Consider the following 26,697-nt stretch of genomic DNA (forward strand, 5'->3'; position numbering starts at 1 on the left):
TACAACTGAATCATTATTTGTACATATATCAGAATAGTTCATGAATACAAACACTTATCCTTCCAATTATAAATGCAGGTACAAAGTACTCCTAAGTATTGTCTCTTTAAGCTGTGTTTCTCACTGAGATACCAAAACATTAGTGCTATGTCAATTTGCATTCTAAGATCAAACCATTTAAAGTCCTGTCCGTTGTCAAGAAAGGCAAATCAAAGCAAACTCTTTCAATAGTTAGCTCTTCACTTCTGCAACTTTGTATCCTTGACTCATACCTTTACCTTGGTATACAATGTGTCTAATACACATAGATGAAAATACAGGTACAGTCCATGGACAGCTTGTTCAATGACGTGTTGAATTGATTAACTACTGCTATAATCGCTAAAGCGCTCGGTCGGAATTGTCCTTTCTTGAAAAGTGATTTGTTTCAGACTACATCACCGATTCAGTGTGATGCCCTAGAACTTTGAAAGTCTTTGCACAGTTAATGATTCTGATTGAATCTTCATGATGCAGGTAGGCTGAGATACAGTGCACTCCCGTTATAACAAAATGCTTGGGACTGGCAGTTTTCTTTCGTTATAACGAAATTTCGTTATAACCGAACAAATACAATATATAACAAAAACAAGGAAACCACGTAAATATATCATTTGCTGAATACTCATCATACACTGGAAAGCTATTTGAAATGTGATGAGTTAACTGTATTACAATAATAAACGCAAGTTCCCCTCAGAAACTGTGTGTGACACAAGGAGCGAACACACAGTAGTGTGAAGCATTCACCCATGCAGAGACGCTATAAATGCTTGTTCCGCTATACATATTTTTGAAAGCAATTCGAATTTCGTTACAACGGAGCACATTTCTTTTGTTTTACTTTGTCTGTGGCGCTCAGAAAAGACTTCGTTATAACGGAAATTTCGTTAAAACCGTGTTCGTTATAAGCGAATTTTGTACCATAGACTTAAATGGTGATAATTTTGGGACCAGAAGATTTACTTCGTTGTAACGAAATTTCGTTATAACCATGTTCGTTGTAACGGGAGTGCACTGTATCAGGGTTCCCTCCAGCATGTGTCTATGATGACTTCATTTGCTCCTACAATATTTCTGACAAATTCACTGTTCTAAAGCTAAGTTGCTTGTTTGAGCTTCCCAGGCAAATAATCTTCCTAAAAGATGCATTTTAGAAATGGAAGTACATGTACATTATTGTACTTTACTGTTCCATAATGGGGCACTGTGGCATAGTGGATAAGACTCCCGCCTCCCAATCAGAGGACCCAAGTTCATTCCCGCCCTGTGCTTAGGTCTTTGGACAAGATTTTTTACTCACCATGTCCCTCTTAACCCAGGCGCATAAAAAAACTGGGTACCTGACAATACTAGGATAATAATAATGGCACGGCTCTCTGGTAGAGCACGGACAACACTGAAAAGGCTTACCCTGGGTTAATAAGACTTTATTATTATTATAGATCAATGGAAATACAACTGTACAACTACCCGTCACCTTATCCAACTGAGAACTGTTGTTCAAACAAGATTCCCTCGTAGATGGTCTGTATCTAGGCATTACTGTCATTGCTATTACTGAATGCGGCTACTTTTTCTGCTACTAAGTTGTTTGGGATCCTACCAAGGGATCTCCGAGGCGGCTTCTTTTCCTTGAGGGGACTCCCCACTTTACCTTTCAGCTTTGCTGTTACACCCATCACTGTGCCCGGTGACACTCCCTTGTTTTCCTTTCCTGGGGCATAAGTCCTACCGCTATGAAGCACCAAAGTCCGGTTATCACCAGTCTTGGGCGACGAGGGATTTCCCTTGTGTTCGGAGCTCTGGGTATTTGATGTGATGAGGGGATTATAGCACTGCTCATTCTGATTGTTTACAGTGAGTATGCCTACTTTAGGGCTGGGGGACTTTTTGCTTTCGATTTTGACATCTAAGCTGGGATTCTTTAGATGTGTTTGGACTGATTGATCATCAGCATTCAATTCCTCATGACTACCCATAAGTGTTGTATGCTCAACAGAACTAATCTTTTTCTCAGACGAAGCACTGCCCTTGATACTTAGAACCCGCTTAATGCTTCCCTTTAAGGCCATTCGTGGGCTACTTCTTGCCTTGACCTGAACTTGTCTATCATTTACTTCATCGGAATAGACATTCATCTTTTGATGTGAATTGCCCACACTGCCCGGAGACTTTGATGCGACTGGCTGAGGAGAGGCAGGAGCGCTCCCCTTCAAACTCCGCACCCTCTTGAGGCTGGCCCCACCCTGAGCCTTGAACCCCCTCTGGTGCGGTCTGACCAGGGGACTGGCTTGACCATCGACCTTCTTGTGGGACTGACCAAAGATGGCAGAGTGTGGTGACAGGGAGGCAAGGCCACGGGGCACCCGTCTCATGTGAGGACTCGCATCTCTACCTACAGGAGGGGTAGAGATGGGATTAGAAGGAGCATAGGCGGAGTTTACTCCCTCGCCTTTTGATGCATGCCTATCATCTCTGCATGTGAATCTATCACCTTTTGTTAAGTTCTCAGATGCTGCCATGGCATCAAAGGCTTCCAAGCTCTCTGCCTCATTTATACCACGACCTATCTTAACCTCACACTTCTCGCTTCCAAGATTGGATGCAGACTGCACCTTGCTTTGATTTGCATCAAAGTAGTCAGATTTGCAGGATTTTATACCCGGAGGGCTTTTTCGATCAAGGGCATATTTCATCTCCTTCTTTTCTTGCAAAAATACTTCCTTTTCACCAACATCTACAAACCCTTCATCAGTTTCGCCCAAGAGAGGCTGGCAGTTCACCCCTTTCAATTCATCAACTGACTCTAGATCCCCATCTAGAGCCTCACAGGGTACAGGTGTGGCAATCTCTGTTTTGGCTTCACCATTTAGCTCTACTGTACCTGACACAGATACAGAGTATGCCGTTTGTGTGTCCTTAGGGTTTTGAGGCTGTTTGTTTTGGTACATCAATTCTCGTCTATCTGATGGCTGGGTATTATTAGCAGTGCAAGGCTTGAGAGGCAACAACGAAGCACTGTGAATGCTTCCTTTGAGGGATGGGTTTATGACACTTTCAGTTTCACAACCTTCATGATGTTTGCTAATAAGTCTTGCACTGTCATTCATTACACTATCTGTCATGTTACCAGTCACGTGACCACTTCCTTCAGCACCTACCCCTGTCAGGTGGTCTGTGGCTGGATAATGGGTATGATTTTCAGTGATACACATCTTTTCAGGTACATAAAGTTTCTTAACTCTTGGGCTTCTGGACTTTGGTGCATGCTTGCTTTCTTCTGTTTTAGGGCCAGGAGTGATATCTGATATTTCCTGGTTGCTGGAAAGAGATTGTTCTGGGTGTTGTTTAGTGGTTAGTGTTCTCTTATCTTTGCAAGATGAGTTTAGGCTTTCCTCTATCTTCCTTCCAGCAGTGGAAGTTAGTGAAGGTTTTGGGCCTCCGTCAAACTTCAGTTGTCTCTTGGAATTCCTTCTTGGCTTTTCTATTCCAAGGATGTCCTCATAGATCTTCTGGGCATCGTACGCTGTCATGATGCGGTTTGGTGAATCTACAATCTCTGGCATCCGCGGCAACGCTGGGGAAGAATGCATCGGTGGGTCTCCCATTGGAAGTCTTGTCACCCCTTCGTCAGAAGAGACGGTTTTCTGCCTCACTGATCGGTGAGTTGGAGAGTCTGTGGCATGGACTGGAGTCTGGTTGTAGAGGCTTCTGTGGGACCTCGACAAGTCACCGGGTCCACAGATGGCACTGTGGATGGACTCGTCACCTATCATGAAGCGAGCCTTCCTGTCGTCAAACCTCTGCACCAGTTCGGATCCGAAGCCGGAGATGTCACACCTAATTGAGCGCATGAGGGAAGTGTCACTCAAAAAAGTGGCATTCTGGGCAGCGACCAACTCCTGTTGTTCCAGAGTTACACAGATGTCACTTCCAGTTTGCCTATCTTGAGCGACCTCTTGACTCTGTGACCTCTTACCTCTTTGACCTTGACCTCTCCATGACCCCTGCTTGTGAGAATTCCCCACACCCACCTTGCAGTCAAGGTCCCCTTCCACATGAATGCTTGTTGCCGATAAGGGTCGAGCAAGGGGACTGTCTGCCTCGTTGTGGTTGATGTCCGGGCGACGCGGTTGCCGTGGAGACGGGCTGCGACCGTGAGGGTAGAGCTCGGGGGAGAAGAGATCAGACAGACTGGATTGTCTGGATGCTGGAGGAATGGCTTCAAGAGATCCTGGAATATCCTTCTCGCCGGACAGTCCACAGAAGCTGGTATCCTTACTCGGGTGGAGGAAGCGATAGTACAAGATCATGCTCACCACACCTGGGGGAAAAATATCATTTTACAGAAGAAACACTCTTCTCGGTCAAAATACACAAAAATGACCTTACAGCAGCTCTTTGCAACAATTTTACAGTCTAATCATACAGTGTTACTTCTAGCTTTGCAATAAGGAAGATTAAAAACATTGAAGTGCAATGTGTGTACGCATGTGTGCATCTATCACAGGCTACACCGTATCTATACACTGTATAATATGTGGCCGTGCATCACAAAACGAACAAAAAGTTGCACACACTGATTCTGCGTGAGGACTGAAAATAAGTGAAATGGGTCAACCTAGCCGAACTTGACTTTTTCATATTTTCTGAAAGAGCAAGTCTCTTTTTACATTATGCTAAAATTTGGGATCATAAAACGGGCAGGAAAGTGTGTTTTTTAGCAGTTTATCTCGAACATTTCTGGTAGAATAGTGTGATTAGGTGTGTCTTTAGAGTCCCCTTTTCATTTCTGAAAACCTTGTACCCTCTCTTCACTTTCAACTCTAATAACTTTTGAAAGGATAATGCTACTGCTTTGAAAGTTGGCATTAATTATGGACAGAATGTGTTAATGAGGCATACTCAATTTCAGTTTAATCTGATAATCCTTTCATTGTTGTTACTCCCATGGTTTACTTCCTGTTTTTTGTCCCATTCATCGCACAGCCAGCACGGCTTCATAAAGATTAAGCGCTTGAAAGGACACTGTACTTCAGAGCCTCTTTTCTCAGTTCACACTTTTCCTGAGTTTGTGCTTTCTTTCCAATATTTAGATAGGTTAGGAGAGTCGATTTGATTTGAGTTATACATCATCTTAAAGCTTAAAGTCTGTTCTTTCAGAATATGGTGTCAACTAAAAATTCATGTCTGGCGACTTTTTGTTTGTTTTGTGGTGCAGGGTCACATATGTCTTTTAAACCACGTTGTTTCACATAAAAAGGTATTTAAGGCACAAGTTACGTAAGAAAGAAAAGAAAGTGAAATTTATAATCAATTGATTTACCATGTATTGGATGTAAAGGTTTCATTTGAAGACTTTTTCTTTCATGATCAATTCACAATATCTCTATAGGATATTCAACTGAGTGCAATTAGTCATGATCAGGATACAGTCACACATGCTCATATAACAGCAAGTCAAGGGAAACAGTGGTCTTTATAAACAGGGGACTACTACAGACAGCATGGCAGCCAATCTGACTTTATAATGAAGTATGTATGTTCTTGGTACTATAATCACGCATGAGCGAAAAAAGAACCAGACACCCAAGTTGTCTTTCACTCAAGGTTAACCCGTTGAGGACGGACTGACTTTGCTACAACACGCATTTCCCACAGACACCTGCACTAGTATACTCGAGACTCGTCCTCAACTGATTAACGACCTGGATATCCTAAAATGAGAGCGTTTTGATATGTTGAAAAATGAATACAAAGTACATAGACAGACATGGCACACTCAAGAGTCTAGTGTCTGCTATATACAGAGATGCCAAGTTCAAAAAACTTTTATGAGTGAGATTTTTATGACTCGGCGTCTCGGCGCTCGCGCGCATGCGCACGCGAACGAGGAGGGTGTCCCTCTCCCATGGTAGGGAGCTTTTTTAAATTATTAGCTCTTAATGATGCGATCTGGTGCATACTTAAGTGACTATTTTTTACTAATTTTGAAAGGCAAAAGGGAAATATACCTTCAATTGCAACTATCACTCTAATCCTTTGAGCTATGCTTCTTATTTTTGGCCCAAATTGCAGACTTCACCAGATGCGTGAGAAAAATGGGTGCCATGCGTGAGATCGTGAGACAGACCCTAAATGCTTGAGTCTCACGCAGAATGCGTGAGACTTGGTAGCTCTGCTATATATAGCAAACAATGTGATCGAAGAGTTTGGAGGGCCACGTGAAACAGGTGACTGCTATAGACAGGTGGCCACTTGTACAGGTTTGACCATCATGGGACATGCCATACACATGACTGAACTGTAAAGATAGAGTCCCCCCCCCCCAACCGCGGTACTTACCCACGGCAAATCCACCAAAGACGACAGAGAAACCCACGGTGACATACCACTGGCCAATGGTGCGAAAGTTATACCACACAGCCAGAAGGGCAGAGTCCTCCACCAGGAGAACGGTGTAGAAGACCAGCACCCGGAGACGGGAGCGCCCCTCCTTCAGGTTGAAGAAGCAGAAGATGTAGATGATGCTGACCACAGCGTTGAAGAGGCGCTCCTCCGCCCAGGTGGAGCAGAAGTCCGTCTGTTGGAGGTGTACCCAGGTCATCATACCAAGCCAGTGGAGAGCTGCAGTTAAGATTTAAATACTTATATTATGCATCTCTCACATAACAGTCAAATATCACTAATGATGCATTATTTTTCTACACAGGAAGGGCCACCACAAAACCACACTCACCAAGCTTTTTATTACAAAGTTGTTTTCATTGAGTTAAATGCTTTTACAGTATTCCAGATGTAATAGCATTCAAATTGATCACTAAAAGGGGAAAGACAAATATACAGTCTCTCACTTTCTGTAAGCCCTAATTTGATAAAACAGTGTACACACCCCTTTGTATCTTTCTTTCTGTTTCCCTGCTTCTCTTTCTTTCGCGATATTCAAGGAAATCAATATTTTAGTTCTGAAAGACTTGAATCACTCGTGCACCAGGCCACTTACGTCTTTTTTTTTTTTTTTTAATCAACACATGCTTACTGCATTGCAGTGCATGTTCATGTCACGAAATTCTTCTATTATCTGGTGAGTTCTCTTTTTGCAACAAATCAGGGTATCTTTTGTGTGTGTGTGTGTGTGTGTGTGTTTTAAATCAAAGTTTCACTAAACACAAATTCACAAATGCAACACTCAGGACTGTTGTCACCATTTTTAGCAAACAGAGCCCCATTATCCCTCCAAAAACAACAACAACCAATCAACTAAACAAACAAACACACAGAAAAAGGACAAAACAAAACAAAAACAGGAAAAAAAAAAACGAAAGTCTAAGGCATGACTTTGGAAAAGAGACATGAAAACATATCTTTAATTACCAGTGAGTAACCTGTTGAGGACAGGTTGATTTTGCTATAACACATATTTTCACAGACACCTACCCGAGTATATTCAGGACTAGTCTTCAACGGGTTACGGGGATGGTATAGTATTGGTTGAGGTGAGGTTGCAGCTTTTTGCGAGATATTGATAGAAACAATTTTATAAAATCGGTTTTGAAATGGCCGAGATATTCAAAAACATAGTAAAACAAAGCAATCCTAATAAAAGGTGGGTCCCAAGGATCACTTTGTTTTGGATATCTCAGCCATTTCAAAACCAATTTTCATCAAATAAACTTTGAATTCCTCATGAATACAATTATATGCTATTTCATATTTCATAAGAGGTTTCTCATTATCTCCAAAAATCATTAAAAAAAGTTGGAAACCTGAAGCCCCATCTCAACCAAAACTGTACCATCCCTCCAATAGATGGGCACATCAGCCTTTGATTATTCACCACTTACCAACGACGAGAAAGATGTAGCCCTTGAAGACGGAGGCAAACAGGACCAGGGCCGCGACTCGAGATGAGATCATCCCAATCCTCCAGACGGTCTGGAGGACCAAGCCCGGCCAGGACACTATCTTCTTGTCCCTCCTCACCTTGCGGTGGGCCCTGCTGTAGGCCCCCAAAGCCCAGCATAGGGAGAACAGGGACACCATTGCTGATGTACCTAGAGTGTGCACAGACAGGAGAAAAGATTGTTAGAGTACAAGTATGCCAATCCAATAAAATACAACATATGTGATTATTATCTAGAAAGGTACTTTAGGGGCACATGAAAAATGTACATTTTTCTCCGCTTGAGTTGCATTATATCAACCCTATATAATTATGGCTACAAGGGCAATCCTGCCCATGAGTGGAGAATGAAAAAAAAAAAAAAAAAGTGTAATGTCAGAGCATACATATGAGGCAACACATGGGCTAATGTATTCATTCCTCATAGTCTAATGTAGAAGAATGGCCTAAGACAGCTGGTTGACCCATACTAAGGTGCACCATCATAGCACTGCTGGTCTTCCATGGAGACCACTTGTATGTACTGCGTGCATTTTGGGTGGACCACTTCACCAGGTCACGCATTTGCTCTTTGCAATAAATGCATGAAGTGAAATCTTTTACATGCATGGATTAAGACTCTCTCACACACAGGGCACCCATCTTAAAACGTCCTGTTCGAGGGAAAGAGTTTTTTGCCTCTATTACAGGGGATAGTTGTATGATTGCACACATTTCCCTTTCTATTTGGTCCGAAAATTTGTAACACTGTGGCAAGGAGGAATCAATGACTGATGCTGATTGCTCGTCCGCCCACCTGTCCAGAAATTCTCGTCGTTGGTGGCCACCATGATGTATAGCTGCAGGACAACCTGAGGGGCAGATTCCAGGAAGGACTCGAAGAGACGCAGCATGCACACATCGCTCTGCTGGTAGAAGAGACGCTCAAAGTCAGCTGGATCCTTGGTCCGCCGGGCCTCCAGTCCTGTTCGGAAGGCATTGATGTACCTGCACCCAAAGATAGCATTGTAAGAAAGACTGCAATATATTTACATCTGTACCCTGGTTGTTCACCATCATGCATGGGACAATACAGCATGCATAATTTCATGATAAAGTGTCATACAAATTTGGATTTTTTTTTTTTTCAAAATTGCAGTGAGCAATGCAGAAAAGGAAGACCAAAACAAGCAGTGTACTTGACAGTTGACACTACAAAACTTTGCCAGGAACCAATTGCTGCTAATCCGTATCTTACTCTACTCTGGAACCTTTTTAAATCAGTATCAGAGAATTTGTCAGTCAGTTGCAATAAAAACAACTCGTCGCAAGAATTTCATCAATTTGGATAAATATGTCCAGTATCATGCTGATATTTTGACAGAAATCATGGAAAATTCTCAAATTCCTGAATGATACACACTATCTATTTTGAACAATAATCTACATACAATATGTATTTTCAATCTTGAAAACAAAGTTTGCAATATTTGCTGCAATGAAAACAAATACTCAATACCAGAAAAACCTGAAAATGATTGCCAGATCTACTGTACAGTTATTCTAAAATGCTTTGATCATTAAATGAGTTGTTGTTGGTTTTGAAAAAATACACAGTAGTATTGTATAATACAAAAATTATGAAAAATCTAAACACAGATGAGATCTATACCACCATGTACTATGCATGTATGTCCATCAGAAAAAAAAAACAGCAACAGCAGAAGAGATTTGATTTAGTCTCTCGTGGTTGAGATTTACCGATGCAGCGGTCCAACTTGGCAGATATGTACGATCCACTTGAAGGTGGACATGTCATCATCAGCAAGATACCACCTGATGCTGAAGATCTGCAGGATGACCGATGGGATGACCGTAAAGGCAAGGGTGAGGGAGCCCCAGGTAATGTCTCCACTGACAAAGTACTTGCAGGTGACAATCGAGTCTGCACAAAGACAGTTTGAGGAATAGGACTTTAGATAAGAAGTTAAGATGGTACTAAAGCGAAATACAATCTATTCAAATCTACACTTGCGCTGGTAAGTAGATTTAAATCAACCTACTCACTCGGTGCCATCTCCAGCCTGAAGGTAGAAAACTAGTGTCCATTTCAAACGGGTTTAGTGAGTCTTACTAAAGAGATGGTGCAGGAATACCTTCAACAAGTTCTATTTTAGTCAATGTGATGGAACCGCGATCCGTAATGTCTAAAACTTCTACATTGTAGATAAAAACAACAACAAACTGTAAACATTGATTTCTCCATACACAAATGCACACGCACATACAGACACACAAGTGACATTGCATGTTTACATTCTCATTTAAAATCTATACTTTTCACATTGTGAGTAAATGTGATCATTCTGCCCTATGCAGTCTAAGAGTAAGACTCTATGTTAGGTTTCTCTTGCCTGTGGCCCTAGAATCCACAGAAAGCACACAGTCTCATCAGCATCACTTCACTTGGATCTCTTACAGTAGTTAGTTCTATGTATTATGGTTTATAAACATTCCTTGTACTTTGTCTTCACTGCTTGTCTTCTAATTAAAAGAAAAATAAAGTTAAAATTAGATCCTAATTCTTTCAGTTACAATGTGATCACTTTAATGCTAGGGAGAGGGTTAGGGACAAACATGGATGATGGTCTCGGTCTAGGGACTCAGAGGGTATGGTAGCTTCCTGTTCCTCTCTACCTGTTTAGTGGAGCCAGAAGACATATCATTTGGCATTTTAGTCTTTAATTATTCAGTGGTGGATCGATCCAGCAGGGCCAGTGTACTCTGGGGGATCCGGGAGCGCACTGCACTGGGGGCGCGTCCCTTTCATTTTTCGTTAGGACAAAAAACAAAACAAAAAAATGTGGAGGGGGCGCGTGCGCCCCCTTAAATTGTGTAAGGACTAAAGGCGCCCCCCCCCCCCTTACGCCTTTAGTTTACGGAATATTCCTGGATTCGCCCCGGTTTAAAAAAAAAAAGTTACCCACCTGTTATGAGATCAGCAACAAGCAATCCCATGGATACCAGCACGAAAATACCGTCAAAAACATTGAATGTGCTATCGGCAAAAGGTGACGGGGATTCAGTATCATTCTCCTTCTCTTGAGAGTCTTTGATATCTTGCTCCACCATCTCCTCAAACCGCCCTTCCATTTGGGCATCTTTCTCAAGCTCCATTTCTGCAAGGATGGTCGATGCGTTTGATGCGATATTCAATCATAACGCGATTTCGAATTTGTAGTTTTCCCTGACCCTGTCACTGTTTAGGAATGTGTTCAATGTGGATCTCGACCTGTCAACTTCATCCAGCAAATTATAACTTTCCAGAAGAGATGTTCCAGTCAGTCCTGGCTCTTCTCTTACTCGACTCGCCAGGTAGAATCTAGGGCCGGTGGCGGTCGCCGGTCGCGTAGAGGCGTTAGGCGCGGGGTTCAGGATCGGGACGGGGCAGTGTGTGGGCGCACGGCTGGCTGTGCCATAGGCCATAAACTTACTCCCCACATACATGCACACAGAAGTGCGGTTATCGCGCTTTGAACAGACCGCTGCAGCAACTGCGCATGCACTCTCAATAAAAACAAACAGGTGAATGAACTATTTCACTAAAACTGAACTGCAATAAAAAATTGATACAAACTGAAGAAACATGCCATAGAATCACTACAAATCTGAAAATACGTTCGTGCTAAAAATAATGCTAAATTCTGTCACGATATATGTGTAATCATTTGTTTTCTTCCATTCATAAATATATTTTTGAACGATTGAAGTAATATTCATTATAGTGGAATATTAGGATTGGCAACGCCATCAATCCATCCTACCATCTGACGAATCGTCTTCTGAGGCAAATATGTTGTTATCAGCAGATAATTTAGTTTAACTGATTTTATGTACATGATGTAACAGCTTTATATGAGCATGAATTCAGAAGTGGAGTTCCATATCCGAAATAATTACCCCTGGGGAAAGCTTCCAGCAAATATAAAACAGGTATGACAACGTCGTCGATGCTTCAATTCAGTCCCACATATTAAAAAGAGCGTAGTGTTCCAATATCTCTACGTGGGGAGTAGCGTAGAAGCAATATTGCGTTGTATTGCGATGGTGGTTCAGATGTGTTTGGTGTATCAGTCTGTTGTTGTCATATACATGTACCATCTATCAAGTTTTGATAGGAGTGCATCACTAGTGCAAGAGCACAACCTCTTTAGCTCTCCGGTCCGGTTTTCACACCCTGGCTGAGCTGAGGTTTGGTTTTGTTCGCAACAAATTGGCGTAACGTAAACAACCAGTAAAATTTAGTGCCAGTTGGCAGTGGTGTGCAGTGAATGGGCATGACCATGCATGAATGGGCCATGCATGGCATTGCAAACTGTTTACTGGCACAAACTGGATGGTGTTTCACAAAGATGTTCTTAATTCTTACAGTTACGAAGGACTATGAAAAGAACGACTGGTGATCAGTTCTGATGTGCTATACTTCTCAGAATCTCAATAATTCAGCACAAGAACTGATCACCGGTCGTTCTTATTTTGAAGTCCTTCGTAACTTCGAATGTTCGAATGTCCTTCGAATGTTTCATTGTACTTCCAATTATTTTGTTTGTTGGAAATGAAATAAATGAACTTGAACTTGAACTTTTAAGAACAGCTTTGTGAAGCACCCCCCTGGTCTATAATGTACTGTCACTGACTGTGTCTGCAGATAGTGTAGACTGAACAAATTTCAATTTTGTTTTTACCTAGACCTGGCCTAGAATCTAAACCATGACATCAACTCAACTCCAGAAATCTGTCAACCCATTTACCCATTCACATGTTTGATAGATCCTGTTTAAGTCTAATTCTACACTGCTCTTTATTGTGATTATGACATTTGTTATTGACAACCTGGTCACAACTCACAGTCACACTCTAGAAGCTACATTACATATCATCTGTGTTTAAACCTAAGGTTGTGTGCTTTGAATGCCAATTGGCACATCACAGAAACCCCATGTAGAGTTTTGCACACCATTCACACTATTCAACATCCCTAGCTTGGCAAACAAAGGCTTAATGATGAGGGACTTGGTGAAATTAGGAAAGAAAGAGTTACAAAACCAGCACCAAGGTTTGACCTCCCAAGCCAAAATTTGACGGCTTGCAAAAGCATAGCTTTTACATGTAGCTGTTAGTTGCATTTTGGACAGCCTTGTGATCGAATTATGGGTGGCGTGCTTTATTTTGGCCTTGCTAGATAACCTCTTTCTCCCCTCCCTCATAATATGTTGAGAACCTAACCCTTACCCCAACCCCATACCCTAGGAAGAAGAGATAGAAGAGGAAGAGGAGGAAGAAGAAATAAATACCGAAATAATGATGAAGGAAATGATGAAGAAAAAGAAGGAATTATGAGAAAATGAAGAAGATGAAGAAGATGAAGAAGAAGGAAGAAGAATACACAAGTAGACTGAGAAGGAGACAAAGAAGAAGAAAAAAAAAGACGAAATTGAAGTAGATTTCTAGATGGAGAAGAAGAGGCAAAGTGGATAAAGAAGAAGCTAATCCCAAGGATGCATTTCTTGTTATACATGCAATTCAGTCTCGGGGGTTTTCCAGTTTACACACTGAATGTTGAGGGTACAATTTTAGCATGGTTTTGTGACTATATATTTATATTAGAATTGTGTTTTTGTCTGCTTTATCAACAGCTGCTGGGACACTCGCCCAAGGAGTATGAAAAATGTGTCATCAGTTACAGCATCAAAAATCAGCTGCGGTACAAAGGGAATCTAAGTAAGGCTCTGACATCTCTTGTTTCTCATTCTAGTTTACCCTTTTCTGGCTCTTTCTCTTTTAACCTCCACACTTCTCACGTGCAAACTTCTGTTACCTCACTCATTCTCAGTATTGTGCAGTCCCTTCATCTTCTTTTCCAAAACTCTGTCATTCAGTGACCCTTTTCTACAAATGTTTTGATTTATAAAAAATCAAGTGATTTGTCTTTAATGAAAATATATATTGAATTTTAGGGATGTTGTCATAAGGTCCAGCTTTAAACCTACATGAAACAGATTTGGTAGTGATGTACAATTACATATCAAAACTGATAGTCAAATATGACCTGTCTTGACCCACTTCTCCTGCATTTTTTTTTAACCTTCAATGCCCCCACATGAGATTCTTTTTGCCCGTTGACAAAGAATGGACAGGTTGGTAGTCTGCCTGTGCAAAACAGACAAGCGCTACATCCCCTTTCCAAGTTCAGCTGCATGTGCCATCAAACAACCAACAATGCAAAATATCGATCAAACATGAGCTACATGTATGAATACAAAATGTAAAGCATGCACTGGACTCTTTTATTATACTATAAAGGCCATCCGAATTGGGTCAAATTGGGAAAAGGCTGCTTAGGGTTTGCCTTAAACTCATTATGTCTGAAAAAAAAAATGACACGAAAACAAAAAAAGAAAAACACTTTAGCATGGGTTTAAAGTCAAATTCGGTGAAAAGAAAGAACCTCTCTACTAGACCATGACAATGGAGCAAGGTTTATGAGTGCTACCCTGCTGTGTCACAAATCATGTCTTCATGTTTCCTTCTTATTGAATCTTAAGTTCGTCAGGTGAAGAAGGATGACAGGAAGTACTATGAGGACCTGCTCAAGTACAGCCGAGAGCACCTGATGCTCTACCCCTACCACCTGTCGGATATCACCGTCAAGGGGCTCAGAATCACCCCCTTTTCCTACTACCTGAGCATGATGCACGACATTATGTCCAGCGAGAAGAGCTACGACTCCCTTCCTAATTTTACAGCCGCAGACTGTGAGTATTTTACTATCATTATCATAATGATAATGAAAAGAGTGAGCTCCAAGGTTATAGATGTTCAAGTGCTTTTGTATGTTAGATTTTGTCTGAAAGTGGAATAGCATGCCCAGGCAAATATGTTTTATATGATCATAATATCTTGGCTCTAGCATGAGCATGAAGGTCGCTCTTTTGTTGCCTTGCACCAGGGATCAAGCAAATTCTGTTTCTTTTTTATTTACTCCATTTTCTTCCAGGTCTGAGGTTACTTGGAATAGGAAGAAACCAGTACATTGACATTATGAATCAATGTCGGTCATCGAAGGTAGGTGGAACATAATATACCTGTCTTTTCTCTCCAATTTTGTTAGTCATACTTTGAATATTTCTTGTAATGTTATCAATCACCCTCTATGCTTGAATATTACACAAAAGTATTGTGTTTGCAAGTGTAAAATTAAATGTATTCGTGTTATATGGTGGACTACTGAATATTATGTGAGCAAATCCCTGACACTGTTTAAAACTCTCCAGTCAGTCTTACAGAACTTTGATGAAAGTTGATGACAAAACAGTGTTAATATGTGATATTTTTGTGGAGCATAAAAAAATGACGCTATTGGAGACAAATCCTAATTGACCTGCTGCTTCCAAACAAGCTATGTACAAAATGAAATGGAATAAAGTAATAAGGAGGGCTGATCATTAGTTTTTTAAGTCTTAACGAAACATGAAACAACTTGTAGAATTTAGTAAGAATTTCCTTCATATTGCACCTTGCAACGGCACTTCCTTCCTTAAAATACCCTGCTGAAGAAGAAAAGAGTAGAATTTATCAATATCAGTGTGGTGTGACAAGTGTAGCTGTAAATATGACGTTCGATTCCACAGCCTCTTAGCAACTTTAAACAAATATATATACATATAATGTAGATGCGTATTTAAATGCATTTTAGTCCTTTTTTTTTTGTTGCACCAGTTACTGACTGATTATGCCATTTAAAGGAATAGGAATATCATTGACCAGTAAGAGCTTGAAATGTATAAACTTGGTGAATATTATCAGACCAGAAAGAAACAAATACCTATTACCGAGATTGGTTGTCTGTGGGACATTATTAGTTATCATCAACGATTTATGAATGGAATGGTTCAAGGAGTGATAAGATTTGTCTCAAGAAAGTCCACAGTAGTGGATGAAAGCTAACCAGTCAAATACAAAGGTTGGTTCGAACTCATTTTTTTTTTTTTTGATATCTTTCCCAACCGATGAAAGTTTCCTGTATCAGATATGTCATTGTATGCTCCTAACGTTTTTCCTCTCATGCATCCTGTTTGCTTTATCGCTGACAATGTGTAGCCTTCTCTAAATCGCTCTGGTAGCATCCAAGTAAGTTGTGACTCTGCCGATATTGCTAGCAATGATCAGACACTAGTATCCACTGTAGTACCCACTGCCTAATCCCCTCATAGAAATGCCTAACTCATAAGGTTCGTTCAATTATCTTTTGCAAAATACTTTTTCTCAAAGACTCTCCTGACAATAGTTTTGAGTAACTTTGGTCACATCTAAAGAGTCATCTCTATTTCCAGAAGTATTCTTTGTAATAAGAAAACCTTGACTTACTGCATCTGTTTTGATACAAGTTCAGTGTCTTTCACTGTTGAAAAGGCAAATATCTATACTGCATAAATAAATTTATACACTCGGGTGTTAGAGGCAAAACTGCAGTAGAAGAGCAATATGCGTGTCAAAATAGAGTTGGGCATTTCTGTGTGGCTATAAGTGTCACCTCTAATAAATTGTGTTAGGTAATCAATTATTACATGAGAATGCACCAAAAATGTGGACACAGTGAAGGCAGAGATACTAGTTGAACACATCAGTGATGCTTTATGAAAATCTGATAGTCGGTTGAAAATGTATTGAATTCTAAAGTTTTGCTTTAATCCATGTTCCATCATTACCTTAGAAGATTACCACAGTTTTCAATGTCACGGTAGTGTAAGGACTTACACATAATATGAAGAAAGAGATCCACATTTTTTCATTTTTTGAAGCATTTTTGAAAGAACACTTGACTCACCCCCATCAACATTCAAGGGGAATAATACCAACTATTACATATCTTAGTAATAAATTGAGGGAAAACATATATGTTTCATAACAGCTGAAATTTGTGGAAATTTCTTTGTACTGTGTATTTTCTTCACAGTGTTGTACTCTTGTGACTTTACATATTGCTGCTGCCTTCTCTTCAGCATGATGGCACATGGATGTAACCAAAACTGCACAGAATTGTAACTTTTGAATCGGTTGACAGTTTTTCTGTAGACATCAGCGATGTGTTCAACTTAATATTCTGCTTTTCTGAATACACATACCAATGTATGTTAGCGGCGAATTGCCCTCTAACCCTCACTCCAATACCAACACAACAACTCGCACACACCAACAATACTATTTACCCACTGACACACTTTCCATGATTGCATGCCCTAACAACCCTGTCCCACCCTTTTCGTTTGCGACAGCTGCAGATCTTGATGCTTCATTCGAGGAGCTGCCATCTTAATGATTTTGTTGAATAGTTTACTGTAGATTGCTTCAGACATGATATCAAACTCCAAATTCTGCAGAAATCTAATTGAATAAGTGAGTGTTAGGCCAGCAGTATAAGGTGGGAAGAAGGGGAATTTTACACTTTGCACCTCAGGGTAAAGAGCTGTACAAAAATATGGATTTATGGTCATGACATTTTAGGTATTCCCCATATTTTTTCCCCTGTATTCAGTTTATTTTATTGTCTTGATGTCAAACAAGGTGAAACACTTCCTGAATTCAGATGTTTCAATTATAATGTAAGTGCAAAATATTATTAAGTATCTTTGAGAGAGTAAGAATGCATTGATAGTATTTAGTAGGATTGAAGAGAAGCAACAAAAATTAAAAGGAATGAAAGATGAGCATGATAAAGATACCAACCCATTCAGAGATTGAATAATTAGATGTAAAAACTTTTTTTTCAGTGTAATGGTATTGGCTGAATTTTCATAGTTTGGGCCCTCAAAAGAATATAAAAATCATGCATTCTCTATCTTTCCCTATACCTGAGAGCTTTGAGGAAGTTACATACCTGAAGTATGATACCTCCATCTATCTTATTGCTTGTCATGACTGAGTTTTCTAGTGCCTTCAGCTCATTCAGGCTGAAGTCAAATCAAAGAAAATCTGCACACAGGACCGACATCGTAAGGATGGGACTATGTACAAAGTGATCACATGGTTCAGGCAAAAGAGTCTAGACTTGTGATTTCACCAAAAGAGTCAGCGAATGAAGATCAATTCAATCGGACCACCCAAAATTTCTCCATGCTACCGGGTCTTTAACATATTATCTGCACAGACATATGCAAATCCTGAAGGGGGCGCCCCAGGTGCGCCCCATCTATTTTTGTTTGTAAAACAAGAAATACAAAGAAAAAATGGAAAGGGGCTCATCCCCCCTTTTTTTAAGAAACCATCTCTGTCAGCTGATTGTAGTGGCAGTAGAAAATTGCACGAAAGCCTTTGCTTTCTCTTTTTTGCTTGTCAGCTGATGAAATATTTTGGCACCCCCCCCCCTTTTTGGAAATCCTGGATCCGCCCCTGACAGATACCCATTGTAATTCCCAACAGGATTGATAAGTGGAACAGCCAGTACCCAGTAAGCAATGGCTTTAGCTGACAATATATTTCTATTACACTGTGCCTCTAAATCATATCTGCTATTCATAGAAGAAAAAGAACAACAATAATGACAAAACACATGATTCAGTGATATTCTAGCCAAGATTTGTCTGTGGTGCATGGCAGTGCAGTTTGTTGAAGTAAAATATGCAGTCAATTTCATGTCTGTGCAACCTGTGTGGGTCAAAGCAGAAAACTTTTCTTTGTATCTCCTGGCCTACCTGCATGTGTGTTCCACGATTTGAATCTACAGTTGTATGGTCACTACTGAGCTGCATCAGTTTGATTTTGGAATTGATTTTGATTAGCTTTGAAGCAGCTCTATGTACCTTTACAATTTAAGCATGGTTTTGTTTGATATATGGATTTCTTGATTAACCCACTGAGCTATTACTCCTCTGCTTTTGGCCATAGTCATTCTTTTGCAAACTCTACTGTGTTTGAGGTATTCACATTTGACATTAATGCACTTTCTGCTCTATCACACCCCTGACTTTGGTAATACAAATGTATGTTTATTTGTAATCATCTTTTTCAAACTGAAATGATGTTGTAATATCTACTGCCTACTCTTACACTCTATTTGTGATAGTTTCATTGATATTTGACGATATGCATTTTTTTTTTTCATTTGTTTGTGTTGTCCATCAGCATTATATACACGATTGCAATTTAACAGTTTAGCTTGCTTTGAACCAGGCACCCTGTTCTGACTTTTGTTAGTCACATAGCACCAAATGACAAAGAGGTGACTACTACAGTACCTTGCTGAATGTATGCTGTCTAGATTTACTCCTATTTTGTGTGATCATTAGGTCACAAACAACTGGTAAAGTAAAATACTGTATACACCATTTATTTTATAGCGAGTCCAATTTTTAACAAATCCGAACTTCCGGACAATCAGCAAGAGGCTAAAAGTTGAGAGCATGGAGTGCAGTATTGATGCATAGAGGAATGATTATATGCATGCACATTGCATTCGTGTTGAGATCAGATTTAATGATTTCATGAGGTTGCTAATTTTGCAAATAGCACCATACTTAAAAAATTCGCATTCAATAAAAACCTACTTGGAAATATAGATATGGCATATAAAAATAAGCTAAATAAATTACTCAGTAGTAGTCCAGGATGGGTGTGTCTCATTGGTTTTCTATTACTCAGCTTGACAGTTATGTCCCTCTGTGAGCATAACAAGGTTCAACTTCTTTTGAAGCCTTGTTAAAGGTAAAACATAGTTTTCAGAAGTGATGAAAATTCATCTTCCACCATTTGCAATTTGCTTGCAATACAGTGGAAGTGTCTACAAAAAAACCTGTCTGGCCAACATTGCTTGCCAGGATAATGTATTGTTTTGGAGTATTTAGAAATCAACAATTTTAGAATAATTAAGATTTGAGTACCTTACTTGACTATTCCTGAAGAGGCCTCCTCATTCAGCAGTGGGTTGGTAGAACGTAACATGATGATCATCATGTCGTAGCAATCATATTTTCCCCAAGAAGCTGTGTGTGATTCAATCTCATGCAGAATATTGATGGATACTGCTTTGGCCTGATTGTCGATTAGTGATTATCTGTTATGAAATGTTATAGCAACCACGATCTGATCATATACGTACGTTCAAGATTGTGATACTGTCAGCGGACCTTTTTGGCTAATATTTCACATTTTCGTCATTACCCAAACTTTTATTTCACACAATTCATATGCATATGTGCGGCCATTTTAGAGCCAAATCAACAGATTCGGCAGACATATGGAAACTAGGTTTTTACCTTTAACTACATTGAGAGTTTAAGTTACAAGTGAGAGAGGATATGATGCTAATGAATAGGTTAAAGACTCATCAATGACCTTTGTGTAATTACCATCCAGTCACCACCACTCAAGATTGCAACATCAAAACTGAATCTAAGTCTTAGAGCGGCAGCTGGAGAAAACCCTTGATCAATCTCAAGATTAAATTTGATAGTTGTAAGATAGAATAATAGTGAAAAATACCCATGCTCAAAAACGGGTTGTAAGCACGTAGACCACGGCATTGCACGCACTGTGCACAGTGTCTGTTACAGCTTGTTACTAATTTTCAATCTTTCGGTTTTTGTCACTAGTCATGAGTACTCAAAAGTGTGTTAGCTATTCATTGGGATTGTTAAAACTTCAGCACTTCAAATGTTGTTCAATCTGGAAAGTGCATATAATCAGCACATGTGTGAGAAATATAAAGCATTTGATAATTAGTCTGAAGGAGTTAAAAAACATATTGAAGTTGGATTCCCCCTCCTTTCATCTTTCTGTGTGGACTTGTACAGAGTAAAGAGTTTTGTATTCTATATAATTTGACACACATTGTCTCTTTCATTTTTTTAAAGTAATTCCACCAGTGCATGCTGCATTTTATTTCTGTAACAACTGATCTTTGCTTAACGTGCATTTGTGTGCTAGGGAATATACGTACCTTGATTTTATGTCACTCTGAGAGGGATGTTTAAATCTTATCATGATCAGTTATTATCGTACCCAGTTATCATGATTTGACACCCATATGACATGTTCAGCTCCTACAAAATGCCTCATCCAGATATATGCAGAAACATCAGAAATGAAAGTTATGAAAGTAATGAAAGGTGATGTAAAAACAAAAACAAAAACAAAACAAAACAAAAGAACCTTGAGTGCTGCAAGTAAACAATTTTTTTTATTTATTTATTTATTTATTTATTATTTTTTTTTTTTTGGGGGGGGAGAGGGGGGTAAGGGGGGTGCCTGGAAAGTCCCTCCCCCTCAGGTATGTTCTCTTTCTTTCTTTCTTTCTTTTTTGATTTGGAAATGATTCAGATAGAGAAGGTAAATGAAAAAAGGAAAATGCAAGAAAGGACAAAAAACCAGGGAAGAATGGAAATTAACTAAAATTAACTAAAATCAACTAAAATGTGAGAGTTTTGTAGTAAACACAGTGATGTCACACCATTGGTCAACCTATATAAAGTGTACAATGTCCAAGTGAGGCTAATAACAGAGATCTACTAACTTCCCTATGTAGTATTAACATTTCTTGCTTTTGATTTGGACCTTTATATTTATCACTTTTTTATTTTCTGTGATTACCCTTTTCTTACTCTTAAATTTGTGATTTCAGCAAGCCTCAGAACGTGTTGCGCAACCATTTATACCGCTGTTTATTACTTTAATGTGCAGATGTATACAGTGCGTTGTGCCCTTAAGAAATCACAGCAATATGTATCACCTTGGCAACTTTCAGTTCACTGCTTTACTGTTCTCCAGATTTTTCCTAATTTAGAAAGTAAACAACATAAAGCTCAATGAGCTGATTCTCCCGCAAAGTTTGAATGTTTCTTTCTGCATAGTAATACGCCATACCTCTTGGAACTGATAGACATGTATACGCAATAAAATATTAAATATGAGAGCATAAAATATGAAGTAAAATGTCTAAAATTGAATATTTTGTTCTTTTCTATCACTGACTTGTCTTCTGCTTTCTCTCATTTTCTCTCCCCTCAAAATGAAATATCTTTTTTTCTCTCTCTTTCCTGGTATGTGTATGTTATGTGATCTTTTGCCGCATCCTTGTCTGTCCCTTTGTCTGTCTGTCTGTCTGTCTGTCTCCCATCTCTCTCTCTCTCTCTCTCCATCTATCTATCTGTCTATCTGTTAATCCATCCATCCATGTCTGTCTCTCCGTCTGTCTGTCTTCATATCTGTCTTTTTGTTTGTCTGCCTATCTGTCTTTCTGTTCACTATCTGTCCGTCTTCCTGTTCACATGAATTGCCTGTCTGCCTGTCTGTCCATATGTCTATCTATCTATCTGTCTGTCTTTCTATTCATCTACCTATGTGTGTGTTGTTTGTCTACCTGCCTGTCTGTCCATCTGTCTATCTATCTCTATCTGTCTGTCTTTTTGTCTATTTATCCTTTGTCTGTCTATCTGCCTGTCTGTCAATCTGTCTGTCTCTCTATCTATCTATCTATCTGTCTGTCTGCCTATCTGTCCATCTGTCTCTGGTTGTCTGCCATTGTGGCTGCCTCCTTCTGCGAGAGTAGAAATTCTTCCGGAGGAAACCCATCCGAGATCTCCTTCCCGGCAAGCCAATTGAGGATGTTTCGGTGGAGCCGTGGTGGATTGTTCAGGCTGGATACATCACAGAGGATGATGTGAAGGTATAGCAAGAGATACTACCATGCCAAAAAGAGCATCATTTCATTGCTCTCGTGGGGGGTGTTTCACGGAGCCGTTCTTAAAGTTAAGAAGGACTTAAGAGCGACTGGTGATCAGTTCTTATGTGCTATACTTATCAGAATTGCAGTAATTCAGCACAAGAACTGATCACCAGTCGATCTTAAGTCCTTCTTAACTTTAAGAATGGCTTTGTGAAACACCCCCCACCCCCTGGTTTAATATTAAATGGATCGTATAGTTTTGGTTGAGACCTAATTTGAGGTTTCTAACATTTTTTGGTGAGATAATGAGAAACCTCTTATGAAATATGAAAGAGCATGTAATTCCATGAGTAATTCAACATTTATTTGATGAAAGTTGGTTTTGATATGTGTGTGGCTGAGATATCCAAAACAGAGCGATTCTAATAAGTGTTGGACCCACACTTCTTTACGATCGCTTTGTTTTACTTTGTTTTTGGATGTATCAGTCATTTCAAACCTGATTTTCATCAAATAAATTTGAATTCCTCTTAAAATGGTATGCTCTGTACTATTTCATAAGTGTTTTCTTGGTATCTCGCAAGAAAAGTTAAAAGCCCAATCCTCATCTCCACCAAGACTGTACCATCCCTTTAAAGTTAAGGTTTAGGTTCACTTTTATGTCTTTTTATCTCTCTCTCTATCTCTCTCTCTCTCTCTCTCTCTTTGCTGACTGTATGGGATGCATATGAGATACAAATAAAGGAATCATTCCTTGATTGTTCAAATATCACAGTTGTTTGTTTTGATTGTGCGTGTATTTAACCTTTTAGACAAAACAAAATATTCTCAAGTGTAGGCTAGATTATGAGATATATCTCCAGAGGTAGGAAGATATATATTATATGATTGCATCATGAATTACTGTAAAATGTTATTGCTCGTTTCTCCTTATCGTTTTTATGTTGTTGTTTTTTATGGTAAGAAAGTCCAGACCTTTCTGTTCTTATTTGTCTAAACTTAAAACCGTCATGACACATATAAACTCAGATAACAGATGCGTAGATACTATGGCAAGGGTTTGTATAAAAGTCAAACATATAACGAAAACAAAAACCCACATGCTTTCCATGGCATGTACTGTATTTCTCCCTGCAGAATGTTATATATGTTAGTCTCACAGTTTGTTCATATCTAAGCATGGAGCTTTCCATTTCTAAGCTCAGTGAGATCTCGGGATTATAGACTGGCATGTGGCGTATGTTCATTTCATAGCTTGTTATGATTGGGATAACATTGTGCATTTGTGTGTCTTCAATATCTACAGCCTATTTGGAGGTGGAGCATGAACATGCAAGAATTTTAAAAAGAATTGTGAAGTTTCACTTTCTCCCAAATTTTGAAATCCACTCAAAACTTTCTGCAGAACCTCTATACTCTCATAGGTAATGGATTAAAGTAACTTCTTGATGATGTGTTACATCAATGTCTGACTTTTTCCTCAGCTGCCCAACGTGGAGAAGATTCCACGAGCATATGTTGAAAAAGAATGAAAGTTTAAAGACGATCTTATATTGACAGTTTTCTGTTCGTACTCTTCATCTTCCAGGCTGTGTCTATTGCTGAGAAGAATGCCATCGACCGCATCATCGACACAGGCTCGCAGCCGGCTGGTGCTATGGATTACTATGTTGTTCACAGTAAGCTTGGTCCCTCTCATACACTTTTATGTGCATGTGCCCTCAGCTGTAACTTGTCCAGCCATTTCATTGGTATTTTTGTATTAATATTCCTGCCATAACTTGCAGAAAGGGAAGAGGGATGGTATAGTTTTAGTTGAGACCTGGCTTCAGGTTTCTAATCTTTTTATGCCTCCGCCACGAAGTGGTGCCGGAGGCATTATGTTTTCGGGTTGTCCGTCTGTCCGTACGTACGTCCGTACGTCCGTACGTCCGTCCGCATTCGTTTACGCGATAACTTGAGTAATATTGACTGGAATTTTACCAAACTTGGTCGAAGTATAAAGTATGATGGGGCAATTAGTTGATTAGATTTTGGGTGAAATCGACCAGAGGTCAAAAGTCAAAGGTCAAGGTCAAATCATGAAATTGTATCTGTTTACGCGATAACTCAAGACTGGATCATGCAAATTTCACCAAACTTTGTCCGAGGGTAATGTATGCTGGGACAATTACTTGATTGATTTTTGAGTAAAATCGGACAGAGGTCAAAGGTCAAAGATCCAGGTCAAATCCTAAAATTTATCTGTTTATGTGATAACTCAAAACTGGATGGAGCAGCTTTCCCCAAACTTGGTCCAAGGATGATGTATGATGGGGCAATTAGTTGAGTAAATTTAATTGACATTGGCAAGAGGTCAAAGGTCAAAAGGTCAAGGTCAAATGCTAAAAATGTTGCGATTTCCCCCATATCAATGCCATGCCCATAGGTATTTTCTTGAAACTTAGTGTAGACATGTACTACTGCATAAAGATTCTGCAAAGAGAGTTTCATGTCATAAGGTCAAAGGTCAAAAGGTCAAAGGTTAGGCGAAAATGTTACAATTTCACTTTTCTCGCAAATGGTTTAATGTATCTTCATGGAACTTGGTACATACGCATGTACTGACTGGCAGAGATTATCTAGGGAATATAGGGGTCATGGGTCAATAGTCAGGGGGTCAAAGGTCAAGGTCAACTCCTCAATATTTTACGATTTCCCTACCAGATTTCCTACCAGAAGGTCAAAGGTCAAAGGTTAAGGGTCAAGCAAGGTTTTAATGCAAAAAAAAACTATTTTGCACTGTTAAATTACACTCTTTTTTCATACCTTTAAAATTACTCAATGCATAAACTTATGAAAGGGTCAGTCAGAAGTTAAGTAAAAATCCTCAATTCCCCAAATACATGTACCTGAACTCTTTCATAGACAATTATAGCAAACCTAGTTCAAGGAAAGTGAACATTCAAGATATTTCTGACAAACCTGTCATTTCAATATTTTGCCAGCCATGTGAAACTGTCATCGCACATTTTGAAGACATCGTCCTATACACCTATTGGGGGAATCATGCATAATGGCGGAGGCATCAGTCGCCATAGCGACATTTCTAGTCTTTTTTTTTGGTGAGATAATGAGAAACCTCATATCAAATATGAAAGAGCAATGTAATTCCAAGAGGAATTCAACTTTTCAGATGAAAATCCATTTTGAAATGGCTAAGATAACCAAACCAAAGCGATCCTTATAAAAGGTGGGACCCACCTTTTATGAGGATCACTTGGTTTTACTCTGTTTTTGGACATCTCAGCCGTGTCAAAACTGATTATCATCAAATAAACTTTTTATTAACCCGATTGAATAATCAATGATTTTCCAATTGTTTTTGTATGGTTATAATTCACCTATACAATATTTCATTATTGGTACATGATGACTGTATTTCTATTCATCTTGTGGTGGATATAATATGTTATAGTACTGGAAATATATGTTGTATATGTGACCCTGCATCACAAAACGCACAGAAAGTCGCCAGACATGAAATTTTAGTTAAGAGCATATTTTAAAAGAGCAGACTTTAAGCTTTAAAATGATGTATAACTAAAATCAAACAGACTCTCCTAACCTATCTAAATATTGGAAAGAAAACACACACTAAGGAAAAATGTTAACTGAGAAAAGAGGCTCTGAAGTACAGTGCAGTGTCTAAACGAGCGCTAAATCTGTACCAAGCCGTGCTGGCTGTGCAACGAATGGGACAAAAAACAGGATGTAAATCACCAGAGTAACAACAATGAAGGGATTATCAGATTAAACTTAAATTGAGAGTGCCGTATCAACACATTCTGTTCATAATTGATGCCAACTTTCAAAGCAGTAACATCATCCTTTCAAAAGTTATTTGAGTTTAAAGTGAAGAGTGTGTTCAAGGTTTTTAAGAAATGAAAAGGGGACTCTAAAAACACACCTACTCAAATCACACTATTCTACCAAAAAAAGTTCAAGATAAACTGCTAAAAATCTCACTTTCCTGCCCATTTTATGATCCCAAATTGTAACATAATGTAGAAGA

At 39.3% G+C, this 26,697-nt stretch overlaps 2 protein-coding genes across 2 annotated transcripts in view; one reads left to right on the forward strand and one right to left on the reverse strand.

Moving 5' to 3' along the window:
* Nucleotides 1-1,559: 1,559 nt before the first annotated feature.
* Nucleotides 1,560-11,101, reverse strand: LOC139729432 (uncharacterized). Its single transcript, XM_071640358.1, has 6 exons — nucleotides 10,912-11,101; nucleotides 9,686-9,869; nucleotides 8,742-8,932; nucleotides 7,887-8,096; nucleotides 6,388-6,669; nucleotides 1,560-4,366 (listed from the first exon to the last, which is right to left on the reverse strand). The coding sequence occupies exons 1-6, from the start codon at nucleotides 11,099-11,101 to the stop codon at nucleotides 1,575-1,577; spliced, it is 3,849 nt and encodes a 1,282-aa protein (XP_071496459.1). The 3' UTR covers nucleotides 1,560-1,574.
* A 637-nt stretch (nucleotides 11,102-11,738) lies between these two features.
* Nucleotides 11,739-26,697, forward strand: part of LOC139729416 (protein FAM91A1-like) — a 38,806-nt gene continuing 23,847 nt past the window's right edge. The window contains exons 1-7 of the mRNA XM_071640344.1: nucleotides 11,739-11,917; nucleotides 13,621-13,705; nucleotides 14,530-14,739; nucleotides 14,982-15,049; nucleotides 16,085-16,114; nucleotides 22,527-22,643; nucleotides 24,232-24,322. Of these exons, the coding sequence (XP_071496445.1) occupies nucleotides 11,840-11,917; nucleotides 13,621-13,705; nucleotides 14,530-14,739; nucleotides 14,982-15,049; nucleotides 16,085-16,114; nucleotides 22,527-22,643; nucleotides 24,232-24,322 (679 nt within the window). The 5' untranslated portion in view covers nucleotides 11,739-11,839. The remainder of the gene's footprint in view (nucleotides 11,918-13,620; nucleotides 13,706-14,529; nucleotides 14,740-14,981; nucleotides 15,050-16,084; nucleotides 16,115-22,526; nucleotides 22,644-24,231; nucleotides 24,323-26,697) is intronic.

This window comes from Diadema antillarum, unplaced genomic scaffold (genome assembly GCF_040938485.1).
Source record: "Diadema antillarum isolate AM-2024a unplaced genomic scaffold, OU_Dant_1.0 seq00000239_RagTag, whole genome shotgun sequence".
Taxonomy (NCBI): Eukaryota; Metazoa; Echinodermata; class Echinoidea; order Diadematoida; family Diadematidae; genus Diadema; species Diadema antillarum.

What these genes read in the sequence shown, in the direction of transcription:
- LOC139729432 (XM_071640358.1), bottom strand. Translation starts at nt 11,101, where the DNA reads ATGGAGCTTGAGAAAGATGCCCAAATGGAAGGGCGGTTTGAGGAGATG. An exon ending in CAAGTTGGACCGCTGCATCG is followed by an intron (nt 8,933 to 9,685) that starts GTAAATCTCAAC and finishes CTTTGGGTGCAG; the next exon opens with GTACATCAATGCCTTCCGAA. An exon ending in CTTTGGTGGATTTGCCGTGG is followed by an intron (nt 4,367 to 6,387) that starts GTAAGTACCGCG and finishes TTTTTCCCCCAG; the next exon opens with GTGTGGTGAGCATGATCTTG.